This window comes from Lissotriton vulgaris, chromosome 8 (genome assembly GCF_964263255.1).
Source record: "Lissotriton vulgaris chromosome 8, aLisVul1.2, whole genome shotgun sequence".
In the NCBI taxonomy this organism is placed as follows: Eukaryota; Metazoa; Chordata; class Amphibia; order Caudata; family Salamandridae; genus Lissotriton; species Lissotriton vulgaris.
The window spans coordinates 475,565,286-475,589,938 of NC_141696.1; the positions used below are offsets into that span (position 1 = coordinate 475,565,286).

Below are 24,653 nucleotides of genomic sequence, written 5' to 3' on the forward strand. Positions count from 1 at the left end.
GGCTTGTTGGGTCCAATCCGGATTCTGATGCTGCAGCACTCGATATCCTTTGTGGGTCAGCTCGAATCCAGCTCCTGGTTGTCGTCAATGCCTCCTGGTCCTCGTGGCTGAAGAGTCAAGCTTCACCTACTTCACTTGAAAGCACCAGACATCAGCTGGCATCTTCCCGTCGCCATCCTAGTCACTGGCTAGTGACCCAGACTCTGTCCCCTCTGCTTTCAGGTTCTTCATATCTCCAATCCACCCTTGGATCCACACGAACACTTTTCCAATGGTCGCCTGCAGCACTTTTTCGCATCTCTCCATTGGGATCGACAACGAAACCCGACACCAAAAGACACCTATGTACCCGGCTTCCGTGGGTAAATGTAAATTGATACTTGAATAGCGCACTACTCACCCGCAAGGGTCTCAAGGCGCTTGTACGAATACCACTGTGGAACCCATCCTGGCTTTCCCTGTGTGGCGTCCACTCCTGGGCACCCCCAAGATGGAGGCCAGGCATCCTTAGCATTGTAGTAGGCCGTTGTGGAGATTAAGCAAGCTATTGCCCAGAGTTGCAGAGTGGGACTCTATGATTGGAATAGGCACTGAGGTGAGAATTATCAAGTCAGTGGAATTTTGAGCCCAAGACCCGCCGAGGCGGGGAATTGAACCCTGGTCCCGGGCTAGACCATCAGGGTCTGCCGCTCTAATCATTGAGCCACACTTCTCGTGAGGTAGCACGAGTACTCCAGTGGTCCCGTGGGTCTTGACTCTCGAAGTGTCTAAATCTAAAAGGGTTCCATCGTAGTTCACCTCTCAGTGTCCTTAATCTTTCAAATGGTAACTTGTTCGTTCTACATAGAAAGTCAATGGTGATTTGTGGCTGTGTTTAGACACAGCACGCGTCCCCCGGGGGTCTCCTGTGTCCCTACCTTGGGTGGTTTCCTGGTTGCCCCAAAGGTTCTACAGGCCCTAGGCCTGACTTCTATCCCTCACATGGTTCTTATACCACTATTTTAGTATATGTTTTGTGAGGCCCCGAGGGCATAACGTATACTGTGCGACTTATCATATGCTAATTAAGTTCCTTGTATTGAACTTTGACCTCTGACCTCAAAAAGAGTACAGAGGGGTTGTGTTTAGAATAAATACATATATATTTGATATATACCTTGTGTGGTGTACTTTCATTTGATCATTCAAGAGATTATAAACTGGTAAAACAACTTGCTTAACTCGCCTCTAAGTCTTAGCCTGAAGGCTGCTCTCCACAGCTACCACTAGGATAGCTCTCTATAAGGTTGACTTCAAACCTACCATCAATAAGGGCCGTTTGAACTGGTGCAAGGTGCTCACTAGAATAGTGGACATCATATGCCAGGCCAATTTTTCACAACTTGCTTGAATTAAAAAAACACATTTGGGTGGATCGCCACTACTGCCCAACATTACTGAAACCCTTGCCATTATCAGAGATGACAAATTGTTCAGTGTGATGGACCTTTCTTACCATCAGGTTCCATTGCATAAGGATTCTAGGCACTAAACTTTCGTTCAGGGTTGTGTGAATGCCTTCTGGGTTGGCATCTGCAGCTGCCTGTTTCCAGAGGTTGTGGAAAATGGTGCTTGATAGTTTCCGAGAGTTCTATTTTTCTAAGACAACATTTTAATATATGGTAAAAACAGAGAAGTTCATGATGGAACATTAAGGTTGGTTCTGAAAAGTTTACAAAAGTCAGGTCTCACGCTATAAGAGGAGAAACACAGGTTAAAATGTATTTCTGTCACCTATCTGGGACATATTATTTCTGGTGTAGTTCAAAATTGGATTTGGCTAAGAGTATTGTACTGGCACCTTTTCTGAGAACAGGGATCAAGTGCGCTCATTCTTCGACCTTGCTGAATTTTGTGCTAGATTTATTGCCAATTTTGCCAGTGTATCGCTACTTTTAACATCTCAGGTAAAAAAAGGTATTACATTTGTATGGCTCAAGGAGTGTGAGGAAGCATTTGCTGTTATGAAGGGAAATATTAGGATCATGCCTGCTTTGTTCAATTTTGCATCCAAGAAGATGTGGTGTCCACTGATGTGAGTCTTGGTGGTTTGGGGTAGTGTTAACAGTAATAGATGAAGAGGAAAAGGTAATAGCATTTGCTTCGTGTGCTCTTAGAGTTGCTGAAGAACAATATTGAGTTACTGAAAGAGAGTCTTTGGTTGTTTTTTGGGCTAATAATCATTTTGAGTTATTTTTATACCTTTCACTTTGAGATCTGATTGGTCCATGTAGACGATAAGAGAATATGACTTCCAGGATAAGGAGATGGACAGAAGGGACTGACAGAGTTTAATTTTAGTGTGGAATACATCCCTGGGGTCAGGAATAACACAGCTGATTGTTTATCCTGGCTACCAATTAAAGAAGATGGTGGAAGTGAAGGCATTTCCTTGATTGGGTGCGTTCAGGAGAACATTTGTAACGAGAATGATTGGAGTTCTGCGATGGTTGATGATGAACTTATAACCATTTTGTTGGATTTTATTGTGAAGGGATGGGTAGTTGCAAAAGTCATTCCTGAGGGTGTTGAAGGAGTTTAGACTATTTGTGATCAACTTAGTGTTATTGATGGAAAGATCTGCAGATCACCGGTAAGTTTAGGAGTAAGGTTGACTACCTTGGCAATTGAGAGTTATTTAGGCAGAAATGTGTCCAAAGCTCGGCTGAGAAAATGGGATTGGTGCCTGGAATGGACCGTCAGGTGGAGGTGGCTGTCAAAGATTGTTGGCATCATACCAACAATAAGTGTAAAGTTACGCATTCTCCACTTGCTCCAGTTGAAATTCCTTCTCAATGCTGGACAAAGCTGGGGCTTGATATAGTGGGTTTATATAATTTCATGCCCAACAAGGAAAGATATGTTCTGTTGCTTGTACATCACACATCCAAGTGGGTGGTGACTAAGTGTGTAGCAGTAGCAAACACTGCGATTGTAACAGAGTTACTTAAGAATGAGTTTTCTCATGAAGGAATCCCTGAACATTTGATAACAGATAAAGGGGTGCAATTCGTGTCACAAGAAATATGTGAGTTTTTAGAAGGACTTTATATTAAACACACAAAGACTGCACTCTATTCACCACAAGCAAATGGATTTGCAGAACGGATGCATAGGGTGTTCAAGAATTGTGTCCAAACATCAGTTAGTACAGGATTTTCCTTGAGTGAGGTTTTACGTGAAACTTGGTGGGAGCATCATAAAGCACCTAGTTATGTTTCTTCTAAATTGCCACTTTTCTCATTCAAAAGCAGAAGGCCTTACACCAAATTGAGCTCAGCTTGGTTAAATCAATGGAAAGTGGGAGTAGTGAGGAAAAATTCTAAGGAAGACATTTCTGCTCTTTGGAAGAATGGTCAGCAGAATTTAAATCTAGTTCTGTCAGGAGAAATTCTGTGAAAGTTGTACAGTGGAAGGCTGGAGATGTGATGTTGGTTAAAAAACTCGGTTATATCAAGAAGGGGTTGTTGAAATTTATTGGCCTATTTGACATCAATAAAGCGAGACAAAATGTTGTGGTTGTGAACTCGGGAGAAGTTTGGAATAAGCCCAGACTTATGAAATGCTAGAACAGTTTGCATGAGTTTGATCTGGAAACTCTAAATGTCAATGGTTCTAGACCTGTTGATGACAGTGTTTTATTTGATTTGAAAAGTTTTATATAGCACTATCTAGACTAGAAGGTCTCAGAGCGCTTTACATGCGGATCAAGAAGTTACAAGTTACATCTGTTACAAGAGCATAGTCAAACATAGGATAAAAAAGCAATGTTACGGTAATTCTTCGGAGGGAGGGGGAGGAAGGAGACATAACAGGGAGACGGGGAGAAACTGTGCCCAATGTCCATCTGGGTAGGTGACGGCCGAGGGGGTGAACCCGTGCCCATCTTCTCTATAGCTGTCTAGGCAGCTCCACTGAGCATCGGCCATAATGCTCGGACTCCGCTGTCAGGATAAGGATCAGGTTTAATCTGAGAATGTCAAAGTAAACGAGGGAGTTAGAGAGATGAGGAACCGCAGTCCGATCAAAAATCCAGGTGCGGATGGGTTTATTGTTTTGGTGATTATCAACGCGCAATCAGCAGGAAGCTCGATGTCTGAGAGAGGCAGCCGCTAAATAACAGGAGAAAACTGCGGGCAGAATAAACTCAAGAGGCGGGCACCATCTTAAAGTCAAGCGTTGTCCTTGCCCGATCTTACATTGGGCACCAAGGTCTCGAATGCCCCTGGAATCGAGCGCCTGCGTAAGGAGGGATCAGATGTAATGCCCCAATAGATCAGTTTTGGAGTGCCCCAGAGCCTCAGGAGTCCCCTGCGGCGGTAATCAAGACTGGCCCCAGCTGCCATCTTGAGGTCAGGCACTGCCCTGAGTAGTCTCCGCAATGAATATTTCGGACTCATATTGGCCTATTGCCTCCAGTTTCCCACCAGCTACGGATCACTCTTCCTCTAAAAATTTTAGAGGTGTACTCTATCCAGTGTGCAGGGGCTTTAGACTGTTAAGACTCGGCGGGAGTCATGGTGGGTTCAGGCTGTATCCCGAACAGGCAATTTGGGGATCCCTGGTATTTCGCTGCGGTATGGAGGTTTTATTAAGGTGCCCCAGGAATCCCCCCACTCTCCGCCATGCCAGTAGCGCACTCCCACTTGTGTGCAGGGTTACTCAGTGGGCCCGTCTTCCTAATCACCTTGTGGGTCAAAGAGTTATCAAATAGCTTGTTGCGAGATCTGCCCTCTCAATGGCGAAAATCCTCTGGCCTGAAGGGGACCGAGCCGCGTTCCGGATAGGCAGTGCCTGTTCGCAGTGCTTGCTCTACGGCACCTGCAGTCCCAGATAGGCAGCGACGGTACTCCGTCCTCCCTGAGGCAGGGGATGCCGCCATCTTGGATTACCATGCGTGTGGCAGGCACGCCCAAGCTCAGCTTCCACAGATGGCTGCTCGGAAGGCATCAGGTCACCAAAGTGTCCTCTCACATCAGCATTCTGTCTCTCATCTGTGCTTGTAGAATTTTCGGTCTCTGGTGCGCTGTGACTATGGGATTTCTGGAGGCTCGGAGAGGAGCTGAGCGGACTCACAACCGCCCGGACATGATGGTGACTATTTATCCCAGTATTACAAGGCTGCTGACAAGAGACAGAAATTGTCTTGTCTGGCAAAAGGATTTTATAAAGTATTACGTTTAGTTTTGTAATAAAAGGGTGGCATGTGATTCAGAATGTATAAATGTTATATTATTTTCTTCATGTGTTCAATGTGATGTGGTTTATGCTGTTTATTTATTAATTTATTTTTTCAATAAGTTATTGTATAAGTTTTCTTTATTCTTATTCTGAGCCTTATTAAAATAATAGATGGGAAGGTGTGTTATGATTTGTATTCTACTTTTGTTTAGTTGCGCTGACAGGGTCTGGAATGTTATGTATGTCAGCAGAGTTCCAGTTTCCTCTTAAGGAGAAAAAATAAAAAAAAAATCTGCAGGAGTGGGGCAGCGCGGTCCAGCCGTGCCCCGTGCAGGTAAGAGCAGTGGAGCGGGGTGGTATGGAGGGGGAGTGATTTCTATAGACGATGACAAGGCAAAATTATTTATTTATTTATTTAAATTTACCTCGTCATCGTCCGTCGAAATCCCCCCACCCGGCCCCACTGCCCCACCGCTTTTACTTGCACTGGCTGCGGCCGGCGCGGTCGTTGATTCCTGTATAATGTATTACACAATAAAGACTTGTTTTAGTCTTAGCTGCTGTGGACGTTTCCTTATACATTACATTAGACTTCACATATGTCCTTCAGCAGTCTTTTCCAAGTGGCAGCTTTGTTCACTTCTTCACCAGCAATCATCAATGAATTTGTGTACTTTGTACCATTGATGGCTCGCGTGCAGCATGATACTGTAAATCACCTGTCCGCATATGAACGTAGAGTCGACCTGGCTCATAGATTGGGTGTATGCATTCTCAGAGATATGCTCCAGTTCTCCGTTTAGGTTTTCATAAGATGCAAATCATTAATTGGGTAATCTGTTTCAGAGTAATGATCATTTCGGTTGCCGGAAAAGCTAGTCCCTGTCAGTGCTTAATTTGTACAACAATAAGGGCCTGGGCTCTCTGTCAGGGCGCGACTGCAGCTTGTACCACACATTACCCCTGTTATGTTGCCAGTGATAGTTACAACACAACTACTGACCATTACCCTCCTACAAGTGTGACAGTTTGGACTATTTCAGGCCCCCAATTCCAAAGCTATAATAATGGCTTGGGCTGAACGCAATAGTCATTTTTAATGTGAATTGAATTAATATTTAAGTGTTATGGTGGTAATCTCTCAATTCGACACACAGCGCCACGTTGTGGCAGACTGTCAAACTTTGATGTTGACAGTTAAGTGCTGGCGCCTTGAACCGGAAACCACCGGCTCAAATTAAAAACTGTAGTTAGTCATCTTGTTCTTCAAACTTTCAAACAAATTCATATGTACACAGAAAACAAAATGAAAGCCTCCTCTTGGGATTGCCAAAGTTATTCCTACTTGTGATGAAAACAAAATGATCTACATATTTTCCTACATTACACGTATGTAACTTCATATGTTACATATGTAAACGTACATATATATGTACATACGTGTATGTGTATATACGTATGTAACTTCATATGTTATACGTATGTAACTTCATACGTTACATATATTTTGCATATGGTGAAAGTCACCAGTGTCTGTGGATATGACGTAGAAAATAAAAGCTCTGTATTGAGTACTGAGGAGCAGCCTTGAAGATGCAGCAAGAGCTTGTGCAATTGCTTATAGGAAGAAGGTCCTATGGCATGCCTGGCATAGGGACTCCTCTTGCCCGTTTTGAGCCAGTAATGCTTAAGTAATGTGCTGTTTGTACTATATGATTCCTTTTCCAATCACAAAAACATGAGATATCCACTGTAGTTGTTATTGATGCCAGTGAGACACTGAAATTGACATCTGTGACAGTGCAGCCCACTTTTCATGGTTTATGTTATGGCAATTTGTAGCACACCACATTCCACAGCATTGGCACTGCTGTGCTTAGTGCTGGAGTCTTTAGCAAATGTTTAATGTTAGTATTTTTTATCTATCTAGGTTTTTAGTACCTACTTAAGCTTTGTTAAAGAGTGTCATACTTTCCAAAATAGAAGCCACTTAGAGCAGGGATGATTGTCTGCAGAACAGAGCACCACATTGTCAAAAAGACAGAAAGGTAAACACACATTTATTGGTTTGATGGAATTTACAATACCATTTCCATTATACATGCATTAATTTCCTTTTAACACATGCATATTGTGTGCAACAGAGAAAATGTCGATCTTCTGCCTCTACAACAGAGGTCCCCATAGCTTCTAAAGAGAGGACCACAAAAGAAAACCTCTGTGGCTCATAGGCTGAAATAGCATTTATAGGAAATTCCCTTGTCACACCATAATGCAATGTGTTAGAGAAGAAACAAACATGTATTCTGTATTTTGGTTGCTTTCAATGTAGGAATAACCATGCAAGTGTGAGTTTTGTATTTTCCTTTATCTGATATCAATCAATCAATTATTTGTAAAGTGCTGCTCCTCACCTCTGATGGTATCCGGGCGCTGAGGTATCGCTGGTCTTAGTCGAAAAGCCAGGTCTTGAGTCCCCTTCAGAATTCCGCCAGGAAGGGTGATGTTCGCAGGTGGAGGGATAGGTTGTTCTTTCCAAGCTTTGGTGGGAAGATTGGAGAAGGAACAACCTCCGCTGTCGCTCCGACGAAAGTAGGGGAGGTGTGCAAGGGACAGGGAGGCAGAGTGGTGGGTTGGTGGAAGTTCAGGTGGTCGTTGATGTAAGAAAGTTCCTGGTTGTTAAAGGCCTTTAGGCATGTGGTCGAATCTTAAACTGGCATCTCTTCTGGACGGCAAGCCAATGGAGGTTTCTGAGGTGGGGGGTGATGCGGGTCTATTTGGGGAGGTTGCGGATAAGGCGGGCTGCTGCGTTCTGTATGGTTTGAAGTCTCTTAAGCAGTTGGGTGATGATGCCTGTGTAGAGTGCTTTTCTGTAGTCAAGCTGGCTGGTGATGAGGGCCTGGGTGATTGTCTTTCTGGCGTTGACAGGAGTATGCGGATGGTGTGGAAGCAAGATGAGGTGACTGTGTTGATTTGACGCTTCGTGGTGAGTGCTCTGTCAAGGATGCTGCTGATATTTTGGGCCTGGTCTGTTGGTGAGGACCAAGCTCTTGGGGCCACCAGGAGTTGTCCCACAGGGAGGTGTTCTTCCCAAAGATCAGCACTTCTGTCTTGTCCGTGTTGAGCTTCAGGCAGTTAATCCTCATCCAGTCAACGACAATGTTCATGGCACTGCAGAAGTTAGTTCTGGTGGTGGAGGGGTCATCAGTGAGTGGGAGGATGAGTTGGATGTCGTCGGCGCAGGATATGATGTTGAGTAAATGTTATATAGTCAGGTTAGTGACTCTGTATGCCAAAGGTGGCCACCGTGAAGAACAAGGAATGCTACCTGGTTCTTTTGTCATCATGAGGAAAGGACACTGTGTGACCTGTGTGTTCTTGAGCCCTGACTGAGGATCAGAACCCAAGCAATTATTCTCCCCACCTGTGAGTTGGATCACATGAATGTACTGAATCATTGGAAGATGTGCTGCAGATGCCCAGCTGCTGCTCCTGCAGAGCCACGAGTGCCATCAGCAGCCACTGTAGCTCCTCCAAAAAGTCTGAGAGTGAAACACTCCGAGGGACTCTGGTAGCACAACCCCTGCAGAAGCTAGTACGACTGATTTTAGGGCAGGAAAGCCACTGGGGAACATGTTCTGCCACATGATGCCTGGGCACTGGAACAATTTGGACTTTGAAAGAGTCAGAGTAGGACTCCAGAAACTCAGACTACTAGTGGGGCTTTACCTGAATGCCACCCATAATGAACAGGGAATAACCACTACCATTAGTGAGAGGGAAGTGGTACTCAGGGACCTGCCTATTGAACACTGGAGCCCTGACCTCAGGGGGCTGTGTGTATTGTTTGTGTATGCGGTATTTTACTTTGTTTTTGCATGTAAATACTCATGTTTTCATAAAAGCAAGTATTTTATTCGGCAATCATTTATTGCTGAAATTGAAAGAGGTTTGATTTGTAAGCCTGTGTTCATCCCACTGTATCTGCCTTCCCCCAGAAGCCTTGGACTGCTCGATCCACGCTACTACTGAGAGCCAATTGCTGAAGGAGTACTTGGCCCAGTTCCATAGTAAGTCGGCCACAGGACATCAGGAGTAACATCCCTACTCTCACTGTGTGCCCAGTAGCTCCTTCTTCCACCCTGGCCCTCTGAAATGGTTCTGATAGCGCTGTTTCTGCACTCCCCATCTTCATAAAATATTCCAGTTAGCAACTTTGATCAAAATATCTACATAATTGATGTATGTACATAATGTGATTCATTTACACAACATAGTGGCAACTGTATTTGGGATGATAAGACGTGAAAAAATGCATGCACCACAAGAAAAATTGATCTCTCCATCCTCTTCTTTGACGTCTTACCACAAATCATATTTTCTGTTTTGGCCTTCAGGTACTCCATGTCCGCTATGTTCTACAGTTGCTGCATGAAACCAAAAAGTACTTGAAACAGATGCCAAACATTGTTCACTTGTCCACCTCCTACTCCAAGGAGTTAACAATCTGTGGTAAGGTCCTGCCATTTGGCTAAAACGTTGCACCGTGGGTGCCTGGAGTGCATGCTGCCAAGTAATGTGAAACTAACCTATTTAATGGGGCAGATCACCTCCATTTTAACAATATCCCCTCTTGTTTCTTGAATCCATTTCTACAATGTCTAATTGTTTGACTTATTGGTCTCTTCACATTTCCTATAATTTTGATTTGATTCTTATGAAGTCTGTGCGGGGTAGAATCTTGATTTCCCATAGATTAAATAATTCATCAGACTTGCCACGTTAAATATTTAAGATAATGTGATTAAAGCATTGTACGTTGCTATACAGCTAATTCTGTGGTAATGTAGACCAGTATTTAAAATAGTATGCCCTAGGAAATATACCACGTATCATCTGTAGATAAATTATTTGTCTTGGAGGAAAGGTCCAAAAAACATGTGCATGAATAAAAGCAGATCATGTAAAGTTATATGGCAAGCCCACTAATCTAGAGCTTTTTGCATTACTTGTAATGGGCAAGGAGTGACATTATATTGAAACAGCTGGGCTCATCTAATTGATACTCATTATTTCCCTGGATAGGGGTGGAAAATGCAACTCTATATCGGCACAGGAAACTGGCCACACTGAGCTGTATATACCAGAGGTTTCAATAGACATGGTGCAATGATATCAGCACACATCTAGCTCATCTTGTAAATTGTGACATACCATCCTTATGAGTTTTCCTACTAAGAAAGTTTTCTGGGGAGGCATTCCATGCCCTATTCCCAGATGCATTGTGGTGGCCACTGCCTTTCTGAAGATGGCTGGAACGCCCTTTCAGTGGCTGCTGTAGAGGGAAACTTTGTGCATTGTCTCCAAACAGCCGTAGAAAGAAAGGACAGAAAGGGAAGTAATTGGTGGGACGTAGGATTGTTGTTAATGTCCTCTGAGGAATGCATCAATTCTCACCATCCTGCAGTCCCCAATCTCCCAAATATATAAATTATCATAAGTAGCTAAGGCCAGCCCTAATGGTAGGTGGGCCAAGGTTAGGCACGGGGGTCCAACCTCCTTGAGATTCTTGGTAAGGAGACTAGTGAAGGGTGTCCCTGAGAAACACGTTTCAGCAGAATGACCGAAGCCTCAGGACCAGGCACTCAGGCTGGGAACTTACAGGGGTGAAGTTCAAGAGTGGAAAAGGCACAACATCACTATGCGTTGGAGACTTGTTCTTACAAGCTGTTTCTTCTATTTTTCACTTGTCTCATAAAAAAGGTGATCATTCTCATTTGACATCACCAGTAGGAGACTTATAGTATGACGCAACTTATTTCACCATCTGTCTTTCTACACCACCGTGTCTGGATTTGTGTTCCGGGTACATGCAAAATTGTGGACTGTTATGCCAGAAAATTTGATAGTATCATAACTACAGACATATTGGCTGGAATCAGAGTACGATCTCCGGCAATCTTCTTTTTGGTAACATTGTTTTGACAGGTAAATTAATGTTGAACATTGTTTTTCCCATTGTTTTTAGGTGACTTACACGGAAAACTCGATGACCTTTTATTGATCTTCTACAAGGTAACAGTCCATTTTGTAATGTGAACGCGTGGCTCTATGCATCCCTTTGGTGCTGACAAGACTTGAGTAGGAATCTAAACATCAAATGATATTAGAATTGCAGACATTGTAAGGTCTTGTGCTATATGCCTGATACGTTTTGTTGACAAATAGAACTTGCAGTGTGACAACTCGTGTAACTGCATGCATCAGAATTTTGAGAATTGCATTTCCCCAAGGCAAATTTTGATAGGTGAAACCTGGATGAAATTCAATAAGGGAAAATGTCTCGGAAATTCTGATACCTGCAGAATTTGGGTCCGAAAACTAAAATTCGGTTTTCTTAGAAAAGCCCTGGAAAAAATGTATTTACTCACCCGGTATATACCTCGCTCAAGGTGCGGTAAATACCTCAGTCCATTCCGGGCCCTCATAACCAAGGCGTAAAACTGGGGAGTGTTTAGAAACAGGTGAACTACTGTATAAAACCACATACATAAAAGATATACATACATGTTCTCTCGTGTCTGCTTTACACAAGTTATGTCTCAAAGTCTGCAGTCTTTATACAGCAGATAAAACCGCATGCCTGTCCGCAATAAACCATACTGGGCTTTTAATTTAGGATTTTTGGAAAGAGTTAGAAGGACCTTCCACTGGTACCTTATGAGGGAGACCTTGCTTGCTATTATCTATAATAAATACCTTCCATAAGACCTGTTCTGCTTCCCTGACTTTCCCACTTTCTCATTTCTCAAATGTGCTCTCCACCCCTGAACACCCAATACACTACACTTTTCTCTTGAAGTGTTTTTCACTCTTGCTCTGCTCTAATTTATGTGTACATTGAATGTTCCTAATATTTAACTATTTTTACGGCTCTAGTAAATAATATTAAGGGGTGAAACGTGTCAGCTATTTTTGCAATGAAAAAAGGAAGAAAACCGTTGTATCAGCAATGATCCGCAAAAAATAATATTTCTTGGACATGGAGAGAGCAGCCTCAGCTCGTATTTGTAATACAAATTCTGCAACGCTTTAAAATTAATCATTTTAACATTTATATCAACTAAGGATTAATAGGTATTTTGGTTCTCATCCTTTCTATACATGTCTCAAAATCTGCTGCTTCATGTTTGTACTTCTTACAGAATGGGCTTCCTTCTGACGAAAACCCTTACCTTTTCAATGGGGACTTTGTGGACAGAGGGAAAAACTCGATAGAGGTACTCATACTCCTCTTCGCCTTCCTCCTTGTGTACCCCAACAATCTATACTTGAACAGAGGGAACCATGAGGACCATATTATGAACCTGAGGTAACAGCCTTAGATCATGCATGTCGCCGCATAGTGCCTTTGTGTCGAAATATAAAGCAGATGTATTGTGCTAATTAGAAATATTTTTAGGGAAAATAAGAGGATCTCAGAAGACAGACCCACAAGAAAAGGAGGAAATCAGGGATAAGCTCACACTACATGTTTCTTACTTTGTGCTTTAGCATGTCCATGACTCTTTAGGTACTTTACCTATTGAGTCATGCATATATCATAGTAAGCATGTCAATGTACACAAACATATTTTTGTATATTACAGAGTTGTGTCAACATCCTTACCTCTATGCACAAATAATATATGCAAGGTACATGAGTGAATGTTCCCACTCCATTGGCTTTCCTCCCCTGAAGTAACTTGAAAATCAAGGTGATGGAGAGGGTGGAGAGAGAATGGTTGTATAATATGTTAAATATTTGATAAAATCATAATTATTATAAATAAATTCTGTTATTGAGTTATTTTTTTAATCCCATAGTTATACTGAATTAAAGCAATCTCGACATTGTTTTTACAGCTAAAAACTCAAACAAACGTAGGGTAGTTATTTGTGGGGGGGGGGGCTGAGGCAGGGGGTAGCGTTTCAAATAGTAATTGTTAAGAATACTTGGAAGCCAACTACACAAGAAAAAGGCTTATGATGGCCACTGAGATTTCAGAGAAATGCAGGATGCGGTGTTTCCAAAGACTGTAAAACAAATATACATTTAACAAATGATCCAATGGGATTTCCATGCTGAGTAAGTAACATATCACAAGCAATTATGATCTTCACTACAAGAGGTCATGCCGTGAGAACATTTCCAATAGACCCTACTTGGGACACTACTTCAGTTTTTGCCTGTGCCTGCCTCACCCATGTGTGTGTGCAGTAGCGACCCGTGGAGGGAGTGCCGCGGGGCGGGGTGGCGGAGGGGCAGGGTGGGTGGGGGGTAGTAAACTCCTTCTCAAGGCCCCAGTAGCGGCCCGTAGAGGGAGTGCCGTGGGGCAGTGGGGCGGGGTGGGGGAGGTACAGGGTGGGGGTAGTAAACTACAGCCCACCCGAGTAATGTAAACAAATAAATAAATAAAACAAATTTCGTTGTGTGAGCTGAAACACCAAATGTGTTAAAAACGTGTAAGTATGCTTTCCCTAGCCAAAAAGCCGTCTGGTAAGGGTTCAGCAAACAGAGGTCAACGTATTTGTGGTGTGTTTATGCTGTGCTTGCATTCCCTCTGCTGACCGTTCTGGGGGTGATGGTGAGGACTCATTCCCCCCATCAACCCATGTGAAACTGATTCAGCAAGGGTCACAACTTGCCAGTTTACCCTGAGTACCATTAGAGGTAGTCTCGTTCACATAATGTATGCAATGTCACTAACATTTGTGTGGTGCACTTCTATCATGTGTTTTGGGTATCTGGGCACCCTTTTCAGGTTCAACATTCTCATTGGCTGGAGTCAAAGTTGTCTGTTGTCACTGTGTTGGAAAGAGAATCTGTGAGTTTTTTTGTATTGTTTTGCAATTGTTACTATTGGATAATGAGCTGGATGGGAAGTGTGTGACCCTACCAGAGATCTATGTAGTGTACTATGGGAATCAGTCTCTTTGCAGAATACATTTTGCTTGACCACTGCTGGGGCAGCTGCATGTATAGTATAGGACCAGAATAGTAAGGATGTATGGCGTTACAACGTGAAATATTACAACGCAGACTGTTACAACGCATTTTTTACAACACAGGATCCATTACATCACATGGCTTTACAACGCATGACATTACATAGCAGATGCTATTACAACGATGCCATTACAATGTAAGTATAGGTAAGTATATTACTTTTTAAAAAAATTTAATTAAATTAAATTTAATAAATTAAATAAGTTAAATTATTTTTAAATAATTATTTTGTACATATATTACATTAAGTTTATTTTAAAAAGAACTATTAATAATAAAGAACTATTTTTAATAAATAATTAAATTATTAAAATTAATTTTTAATATTAAATTAAAAGATTTATTTTAAAACTAAACCCTAAAAATACCCCTGTACCCCAAAACCCAAACCCAGCCCTGAACCCTAAAAATACCCCTGTACCCCAAAACCCAAACCCAGCCCTGAAACCTAAAAATACCCCTGTACCCCAAAACCCAAACCCAGCCCTGAAACCTAAAAATACCCCTGTACCCCAAAACCCAAACCCAGCCCTGAAACCTAAAAATACCCCTGTACCCCAAAACCCAAACCCAGCCCTGAAACCTAAAAATACCCCTGTACCCCAAAACCCAAACCCAACCCTGAAACCTAAAAATACCTCTGTACCCCAAAACCTAAACCCAACCCTGAAACCTAAAAATACCCCTGTACCCCAAAACCCAAACCCAACCCTGAAACCTAAAAATACCCCTGTACCCCAAAACCCAAACCCAGCCCAGAAACCTAAAAATACCCAAACACCCCAAAACATATACCTCAGTACCCCAAAACATATACTCCTATACTCATACTTATTTTTTTAAATTACTTAAATTAATATATTTAATTTATAATATAAAAAAACATTAATTATTATATTTATTTATTATTAATATTAATTAAATTAATTAAAAAATATTTTTTAAAAAAATTATAAATTTACCTATACTTACATTGTAATGGCATGCGTTGTAATAGCATCTGCTATGTAATGTCATGCGTTGTAAAGGCATGCGATTTAATGGATCCAGCGTTGTAAAAGTTGCGTTGTAATAGAAGTGCGTTGTAAAAGTTGCGATGTAACGGTTGTTTCCCGAATAGTAATGATAAGTTATGGGGGATCTCGGTTGGGGGTGGTTAGGTCATTTGAACTAAATGCACAGATGACTAAGGACAAAGACCTTGTGGTCTAAGGTGATGTCCCATATGGTGTATGTAAATACTGTGTCGGTAGATTGATGTACATTAACAGGTATAATCAAAAAACGTAGTTCTGGGTGTACAGCAGGCAAAGTATGGTTTACATTTGCTCTGGTAAGGTCTTGAAAACTTGAGGCCTGAAGGAGGTCCTTGAAAATTACTTTCAGTCCTTCTTTGATCTTCATGGGGCAGTTTCCTGTGTGGATTCCAAAACAAAGGGGGATTACCTCGTGCGAGACTAGGGATACATCCCTAATCAGTTTTTGGTCATTACGAGCAGGTCCAGCAATACGCTGAGATCAGATTGTAGATGTTTAGAGGGTTTTTGTTAATAAATTATGAACGTATCAACTCAGAGGCATTATGTCCTAAGGGGGAGATAGATGGTTAGTAATAACCAAAGGAAGGCAGAGAGAGGAAGGGCTGAAGGGATGATGGTGGGAAATGACTGTATTTGGATAGGAGATTAATTCAGACATGTAGAATTTATAACTGTATTGGGATGTCCAAACAGCATGACGAGAAGACAATGGGAAGTGCCTCTTTTTTCAGCTATTGAATGACACACCCACCTTCCCCTCACAGCACTGCAAAAAATGCCAGCTGCTGCCTCTCCTAATGGGCGAAGGGACCACACACCCTCACCTTTTGCCCAAATAGAAGAGTATCAGAATGAGCAAAGGTCAGCCTGACAGAAACTCTTTATTTTCAGGTCGGTCACCCAGGAGCTAGACATTCACTAAATGTGCATGCTCCTGGCTGCAAGAGCTGAACTTTGCTGGGTTAAAGACGTCACAGCTCCTGTGGACATGACATCCTCAGCCTGGCAAAGCACCATTAGGCCCTCCCCATGTGACAAGAGGGATTGTCACTGAATTCCTCGTACTCAGGCACTTCTGTTCGAAGCCCTGAAGTGCCTAGAGCTGAGTGTCAATCACTGGCGCCTCGTCACAGAGTAGGGTGGTGTCAGCAACTCTTACTGATTCCATCCTAGTGTGTGACGAATGTGGACTCCTAGGGTCAGCCAATGAGGGAAGGCAGGAGTCCCAACCATCCTGGGACCTCTGAGGCAGAGCTGCACCAGCAAGTGTGAGTCTTTTTTCTATGTTTGGTACATGTATGCATGAATATATATTAGAGTGAGTGTTGTGAATGGCTATATGTGTGTGTGTGTGTGCGTGCGCACGTGTGTGAATGCATAGGAGTGAGTAAGTATGGAGCAGTGTAATGTTGGCTTCATCTTTACACTCCACGAATACTTAACATAAGCGTGCACTTAGCACGTTTCACGTGTGGTCTAACAACATTAATATAAAGTCTTTCACTTGACATCATTATTAAAGAGCCTTCACTACTTAGAGAATTCATACATATAAATGTGCACCATTGATTTAATACTCGAAATTTGACCGACTAGACCTGTTTTCCATTCTGCATAAAATAATGTTTTCGATTTCTTCTTGCATGACATTTTCCTTGCAGGTGCATTCACATAGAGTGTTAGTTTTAGAATAGATACAACACTGTACTAGTGATAAAGAGAGAGCCTGAGAAAAAGACCATGACTAGGAACAGGGATAACCAGAGTGTTAACTGAAGAGTCCTGTTCAGCATTATTGCAACATGGCTTGATTGAACAAGAACAATGTTGTTTCCATGTTCAGTGTGGGACATTTTTGTAAATGTCGAAGCTTACAACATGATAAAGGAAAAGGACAATGGAATGCCTGATGATGCGAACAGAGGGTTATTACCTGAAAGACTCTGGATGAAATATCTAGTGTTCACCCTGCCTGTTGTTACGCCACTTTCCCTTAAAATTTGAGAGGTTTAGACCTCTGTACTTATTCCCTTTGATTCTTTGCTGAGTGTGGCTTAGGCTAGCATTCAGATTCCCCAGACCCACGAAGACTATTGACCGAGCTTCTGAGATTACTGACACCTTCCCCTATTTCTTTTACTTTCCTAACTGTCCCGGATTTTCCTATTTTTCTGCATTCCCTGGATTTTGAGATCTCTGTAGACTACTGAACCATTCTCTTAGTTTGGACTTAAACATGGATGATTTTAGATGTTACTCATGAATAGAAGAGAGAACTTGAAACTCTTCTCTGAGCACCACATTTTGTTATTGATCTTTTGTATTGCTGTGACTGAACTTTTTGTTTATCTCATACTGGTACACCTAAACTTCTTTAGGCGTTTGGGTTTCCCAGTTGTTATTCTGTATCTTTATTGCATGGTGTTAAGATTCATGTACCTTAACTTAACTGCTAACTTGTAATTAACCTTCTTAACCATAGGCACTCTATTCCTGATCCTTATTGTGTAGCTTAATGGGTTACTCTGTTAATTGAAATTGATTGTTGTAAATCTAACTCCCATCACTGCTCAGGTGAGAAGGAAAAGATTAATCGGAGGGCAAATGGTAAGAGGGTTTGCTCAGAGCACTGCAGGAAGTGTTTATGTGTGCGTTTGTGTCCTGATTGCCTCCTCCCTGCTATACCTATCGTCCGCCACTGAAAGATGGACAGTACGAAGGTGCATGCACAGGTTGAGCAGAACTCCTGTTCGCCAATGACTAAAGGAACTTAGATGCTGCCTTCTCATCACACACTGCAGGAGAAGTATACAATTATATGAATGTACTTAGAAGGGGCTGAGATGGTAGGATGGAGTTTTTCCGAGAGGAGAAACAAAAAGAGATAAAAAGCATGGGGTGCATAATGTGCCCACATTTGCAGAGCTAGAGAGTTGGAAGAAAACATGAGTTCTGTCCTTAGAGGGTTTCTGAGAGGGTGGGAAGGAGTAGAGATGAAGTGACACTTCTCCCTGTGATGAGATTGTGGAAGATTAGTGAATACATTTTTTTTAAAGAAGAAAGTCTTGGAAGTATGTGGAGAATGGAACAGGCAGAAAAGGAGGAGGTGGGATAGGTAAGAAGTGGGTGGATCAATTAGAATGGAGAACAAGTTGGGTGAATTAAGTGGGCTGGTCTGTATTGTCAAATTCAGCCCAGCTATGGCCAGCAATTAGCACCGGCAAACAGATTCTGTGCAGGACATGCCTTTCGTGCATGAAAAGTGAACTAGTGGGTGCTATGGTACAAAAGCTAACCATAACTGAGGGGAATCAATAGCAATAGGTTTTTTCAACTTTGTAATTGTAGCCATAACACTTTCCAAATCATATTGCATTTGGTCATACCATAAATTATTTATGTCCCATATTCTGTAGAAATAATTGGGCTGATTCTGTAATAAGGCTTATCTTGGGTACTAGCTATAACTTTCTTGGGTACATTTCGAATGGCTAGGGGCCAATCTGAATGCAGCATGTTTGGGAATGTACAGTTGTCTTCTTTACGATATGTAATAGTGTTTTCAACACTGATTTAAATACTCATTTTGCTATTTTAAAATCGTTATAAAAAATTTAGATAGCAGGTAACATGTAGTGGCGTTCTTCTGGAATTTGCAAACTACGCAGTCTCATATTTTATTACTATATCACCAGAATCCCAAATTGGCATTGAAGGACCATAAAATGCTGTTACATTATTTATCTTAACAGTACACAGACACTTAAATATTGCTGCATACTTGGTATAGCAGTACTTTCATTTGGAAGTTTAGTGAACATTGGCCACGTTTTGAATAATTTAAACAATTAGGATTCAAGGTGATTTTCGGATGATAGTATTTGAGTTAAATTCTTTTGAGGGTCTCCACTTCGAGCGCTGCAAAGCACACAATTCTCAAAATATTTTGCATCAAGTTTCTCTACACTGGACATTTTAGCCTGATAACGAGTTGAGGTGTTATTTATCGTTCCTGATAAATAACAATACAATGGGGTACATTATTAAATTGGGTGCGATAAATAGCACCCATTATGATGAACAACATGGGGATTTTGGTGTTTAACGTGCCAAATCTGCATGATACTGTAAATACCATATGTTTCCCCTGTTAAATTTCAGCAGGTTTGACCTGCCAAATATTCCAAATGTTGGCTTATTTAACGCATCGATAATTATCGAATGTGTTAAATAAAACCAAACCTCTAATTCTATGCCATGCGTAAACAGGTTTACGCACATGATGGAATTTAACGAGCCACTCATAATTAGGCTCTGAGATATCGTCTGTTTGTCCTATGAGTACATTAAAGAAAGTAAAAATTGACTCAGCCATTTTAGTTGAAAACACATTAAATATATCCAAGACTTTGGAGGAGCCATGGTTAGCATGATATTGCAAATGGGTAACTGTTAAAGAAACTATTGTTGTCGATGTGACTCCACTCAGAACCACTTGATGAAAAAAATCCTTGTTTTCACAGTAACCTTTATAGAACTATATATATTCTCTAGAAGTGCCACCCCTAGTAATTGCTGCTGCTTAGTTAATTCACAATATTTTTTTCCTTGAAAGTAACCTTTTGCCAAGAACAGCACTGAGTATTACTGTTGTTTTTTTCAGGTATGGCTTCACCAACGAGCTAATGGAAAAATATAAGGTAAGAGTTTGCTTTTAGAAATGAGAGGGGGGCCCACTTACCAAGCCGTCCAAATTCCAACAACAAAACGCTTACCTTGATAAAATAAAAAGCAGGACCTAACCTAAATATGAACAATGACGTTGATAGTCGACAATGTAATGATGTAATAATTCAGAAGTCTGCTCCCAATATCATTTGGAATTGTGTTTTGAAAATCTTTCTCTGAAGCCCATCAAGAAGTACATTGGTGAGAGTTGGGGCCAATGCTTTTTGGGGCCCTAGTCAAGAAATATTTTGGGCCATCCCATTAGAGCCAGTTTGAATACTTTAACTGATTTTTCATGTCTGCATAATGGAAAATATTATTGAATTATACCTTACATTTTCAGAAACGGGTCATACAAGAACAGTCAAAATAGTTTTTCCCTGTGCTCCAAAAATCCTTAAGATGACACTGGGTACAGAGAAAGTCAAAGGTAGAGGAAGTCAGTCAGTAGATGAAAGGGTGAGATATAGAATACACAGAGGTGAGGCAGAGAGAAAGATCACATTCCCAGGAGGCTCGTTGGTAGGTTGGGCCCCTGGGCAATGTCCCACTTCTCTCATTCCTTAAAATATCTGTTGTATTAACACATATAACCTTAACAAAAAGTCAATTAACACATTGTGGTAGGAAAGACAAAGCTGCCAAGTGGAGCTATGTGATGTCCTCAGTAGGACCTAAAGTTTAAACTAGCAGTAGTCTGCTTGCTGTAATTTCTTTAAGCGTTTCGTATATTTTGTGTCAGCAAAGCCACAGAATGTCAAGTTTTGTTAGGTACAAAGTTAAGGCTGGCTCATGGCGCCACCCATGATATGAAACTGTTTGGCGCTATGGAGGAGCCTAAAAAAAGTTTGCTTTCAGGAGAAAATGTAGCACAATATTCATTCATGGAGTGGATCAGCATGATTGGCACTACTAAAAATAGAAGTTAAGAGATTTTGCTCCAGGCAATTACCTTTTATGAGGGCAGACTGTTGTTTTAAAACTCTTTGCACTGGGGCAGAATGCAGCAAAACAATTGGCTGCTCTATTATTGCCTAACGTTGCACTTTACTTCAACCCCTGGAATTAGTGCCTGCAGTTGCATATCCCCCACCTGCTTTAGTCTCCTATCAGGGCCCTCTCTCCAACTATGTTTACTTGGTGCTCAACTCAACTCAATTTTTCTTGAAATTCACCAATGTAGAACAGATTGGATGTGAATATAAATGCAAATTGAGTCAGTCTTTGGCGGTAATATGCAAGTAGTAGAGCTTCACTGGTTGATTTTATTTTAGATAACCATTATCCATTATAGATAACATAAACTGCATAAATGAATCAATTATTTCCTGGTGTACAGATCCTCTTCTCAAACATATCCTTTTTCATTTGGGGCTCTAGCTAACCCACCTAGGTCTTAGCTGTCCTCTCATGTGTCATACTTCTATCTATGGGTCAGCGTGGCACTAACCAGTACAGTAGCTAGCTAACGCTGTGGTCTGTGATAATTATCTAATATAGGGGTGTAAAATATGACTTTGCATGAATCTCTATCAAGCTTGGTCGAATGGTCTAGATAATCTTCCAGGTAAGACTCACACTGGTGACGAAAACACATGTACATAGCTTGCTAGGTGCCTTACTCTGTAGTGTTTACTTGCAACCCCTGTTACAGAATGACACACTCTTAACGGTAGTCCTTAGGGAAGACAGCAACATACCAGCCTCACTTGAAGACCACATGATTACCTGTGAACTTATAGCCCATCACGATGCACCTCACAAGTCAGCCCTATTGTCTTTCTTTCTCCCTCAGATCCTCTTTGTTCTCTCTTTCTTTGACCCTCCCTCCCTTGTTATCTCACACACACAGATGCACAAACACACACACACCTTGTGAACAGATGTGACGTCACATAGAAAGTGTGAGGCATGTTGGCTAAGATATCATTAAGGGATCAGCTTGCTGGTACATCAGTGAGGCCATGTGACTGGTTGTCTAGACCCATTATCTCCTTGGGCCTGGCCTTTCCTTTAAGAATGGGCTCTAGGCCTTTTATTATATCCTCTGGAAGGAAGTATGGCTATTCTGTACCAACCAGGTGGTCTCTGGCATGTCTCAAGCACCTGTTGTTTCTGGAAGGTTCCACTGTTAACATATGCTCTGGCAAATACGCTGGCTGCCACCTGAGTACGCAGGCTTCATCAATCATCTTGGAATAAGTTACATTATTGACACTTCCATCATCTTCCCTTCCTGAAGGAGGTGCATTGTCATCTTTCACTAAGGCTTACAGACATGTGCTTTGCCTTGGGTGTTGCTGCATAGTGTGCCTGCTAGCGTCACACAGCTCCTTGCAAGCACACTTACATATTCACTGTAGGGAAGGTGGTCCTACACATAAGCAAATATGTTTGCTATTGATCCACAAAACCCTCTTGAAATATTACTTTTTACCCTAACAAGGACAATACTGTTAGAGCAGGAATGTCTGAAAAAGGCTGTCTAGCACTGTTGGTGAGAGAAGAAGGATTGGACCAGTGCCTAACATTGTCAGGTAGCGTTTTATCAATGATTATGCAACATTATGAGTTCCCAAAATATGCAGTTCACACCTAACTTGTATCAGAGGTTAATGTTTTATTTCCCCTTTTTCAAGTAACATACAACCAACACATTTCGTTATTGAAGGAACTTCTTCCGGGCTGTAATGAGTTGCACATAAAAACTATCTATCAATGTTACATGTTACATTGACATGAACATGTTAATGAAACATATCTAGATGCCTTAAAGTACAACTTGTATTACAATTAATATTTGGTACATATTGTGCCATCATCATGATCATTGATGAACACTTGTGGTGCATGTATTAGTACAACAATTTTTTTTTAAAGTATAGAAATCCTTCAATTGCAAATATTTTCATCCTGTAACTGCAGCAACTTTGTAATCCCTTCCTCCCCGCATCCTGTTGTGTACAGACACTTCCATACAATAGTTGATCATTCAAGTGAAACCAATAGAAGAGAGATTCAAATTTTAAGTAACACATAGTTCAAATTAAGTCAACCAACTCAAGCATATTTTTCATTAACCTATCTATTAATTTCACCAATAGTCATACATATATATATATATATATATATATATATATATATACATATATATATATATATATATATATATATATATATATATATATATATATATATATATATATATATATATATATATATATACATTCATGTGACATATACCTATATAGCCTTGTTTTCATAATAGTAGCAATGTTCTGTGTGTCTCATAAGTGAGTCAAATACCCTTAGTATTTAGCTGGTCCATTAATAATCTATGGTTATGAAAAACAATGCAGGCATTCAAAATAGAAACATCTTTACCTATTGGAATAATGCTTACAATAACTGGTTACAAAGTTTCTATTCTTACTATAAAGTACATACTTTTGTAAGTCAAAGAAGTTAAACATACTTGGCTGGGTCCCTTTGGGCTTTGTTTGTATGCAGGGTAATAAGAAGTAAGGCATCAATATTTTTCTCCAAGGTAATAGTCATTGAAATTCAAATACACAATTACCTGGCTCACAGAAACTGTAAATTCCATGTATGCATGTTTTCTGCTCTAAAATATTGGACTATTGCTGACATCCACCTACAGTATTGTCACATGTGAATGTCAAAAAATATTAGAAACAGTATCATCAATTATTCTGAAGGGCTTTAGTGGGACAAATGATAAAATGTGAAAAAAAATCACAATAATTCAATATCTTAATATTTATTAGGTTTTAGGTTCCCAGTGTTGAAAGTAATTAATCTCATTTTGTTGGCGGTATCATGTGAAAATAGTGTTCAAAATATGTACCATCATACAGAGCTATTGGTATAAATATAGTACAACATTTTCCTCAAATAAGATGACCTTAATGTACTCCAACAGTCCACATTGAATATTATGTAGTCCATATTTTACCAAAACTATGTTGATGTCTGAGAATGTTTAGCTCTCATCACAAATTGCTTAAGCAGCACAACTTTTTGTCAGCCTCTCTGTCATATCTGTGTTGAGACAATATATTACATGTAAGTTAGTTTATTATGAGGCCATTAATATAATACAACATTGCCTTCATATCAAAGAGCTCCAACAATATTCAATGTAATAGTCAATATATTAAAAAGCAACTATTATTAAGTAGTAAAACATTTTTTCAAGTTAAATGACCCATAAAATGCACATAAATATAATATAGAGGTATCGCTTATAGGGATGACTCATTAACAACTCAGAAGAAGTTCCTAATGTAAGGAATGAAACTCATTGGCTATGTCAACCTCGATAAAGTGAAAATAAAATTAAGTTTTGATCCAACCTTTGTGTGGGCTCTATATTTTAAGACCTTTAAAGATTGCCTGAAAAGTGGTATAGGAGCTCTGCACATTAATGACTGTTGCCTAAATTAGTGCAATCCACATCATCAAACAAATTGCGGCTTATGCTATAGTTGGTAGAAGAATGGAGTCCCTTTGCAGTTTGGCTGTGGTAAATGTCCACTCAGTTAAGTTGCCCTATCTAAACAGTTGGATAGTGCAGTTCTAATAATCAGATCTGC

The 24,653-nt window shown here is 40.8% G+C and overlaps 1 protein-coding gene across 1 annotated transcript in view; it reads left to right on the top strand.

Annotated features, from left to right (window-relative positions):
• Positions 1-24,653, top strand: part of PPEF1 (protein phosphatase with EF-hand domain 1) — a 384,922-nt gene that overhangs the window by 252,826 nt on the left and 107,443 nt on the right. The window contains exons 6-9 of the mRNA XM_086933308.1: positions 9,618-9,732; positions 11,249-11,295; positions 12,426-12,592; positions 19,973-20,009. Coding sequence (XP_086789434.1) covers positions 9,618-9,732; positions 11,249-11,295; positions 12,426-12,592; positions 19,973-20,009 — 366 coding nt within the window. The remainder of the gene's footprint in view (positions 1-9,617; positions 9,733-11,248; positions 11,296-12,425; positions 12,593-19,972; positions 20,010-24,653) is intronic.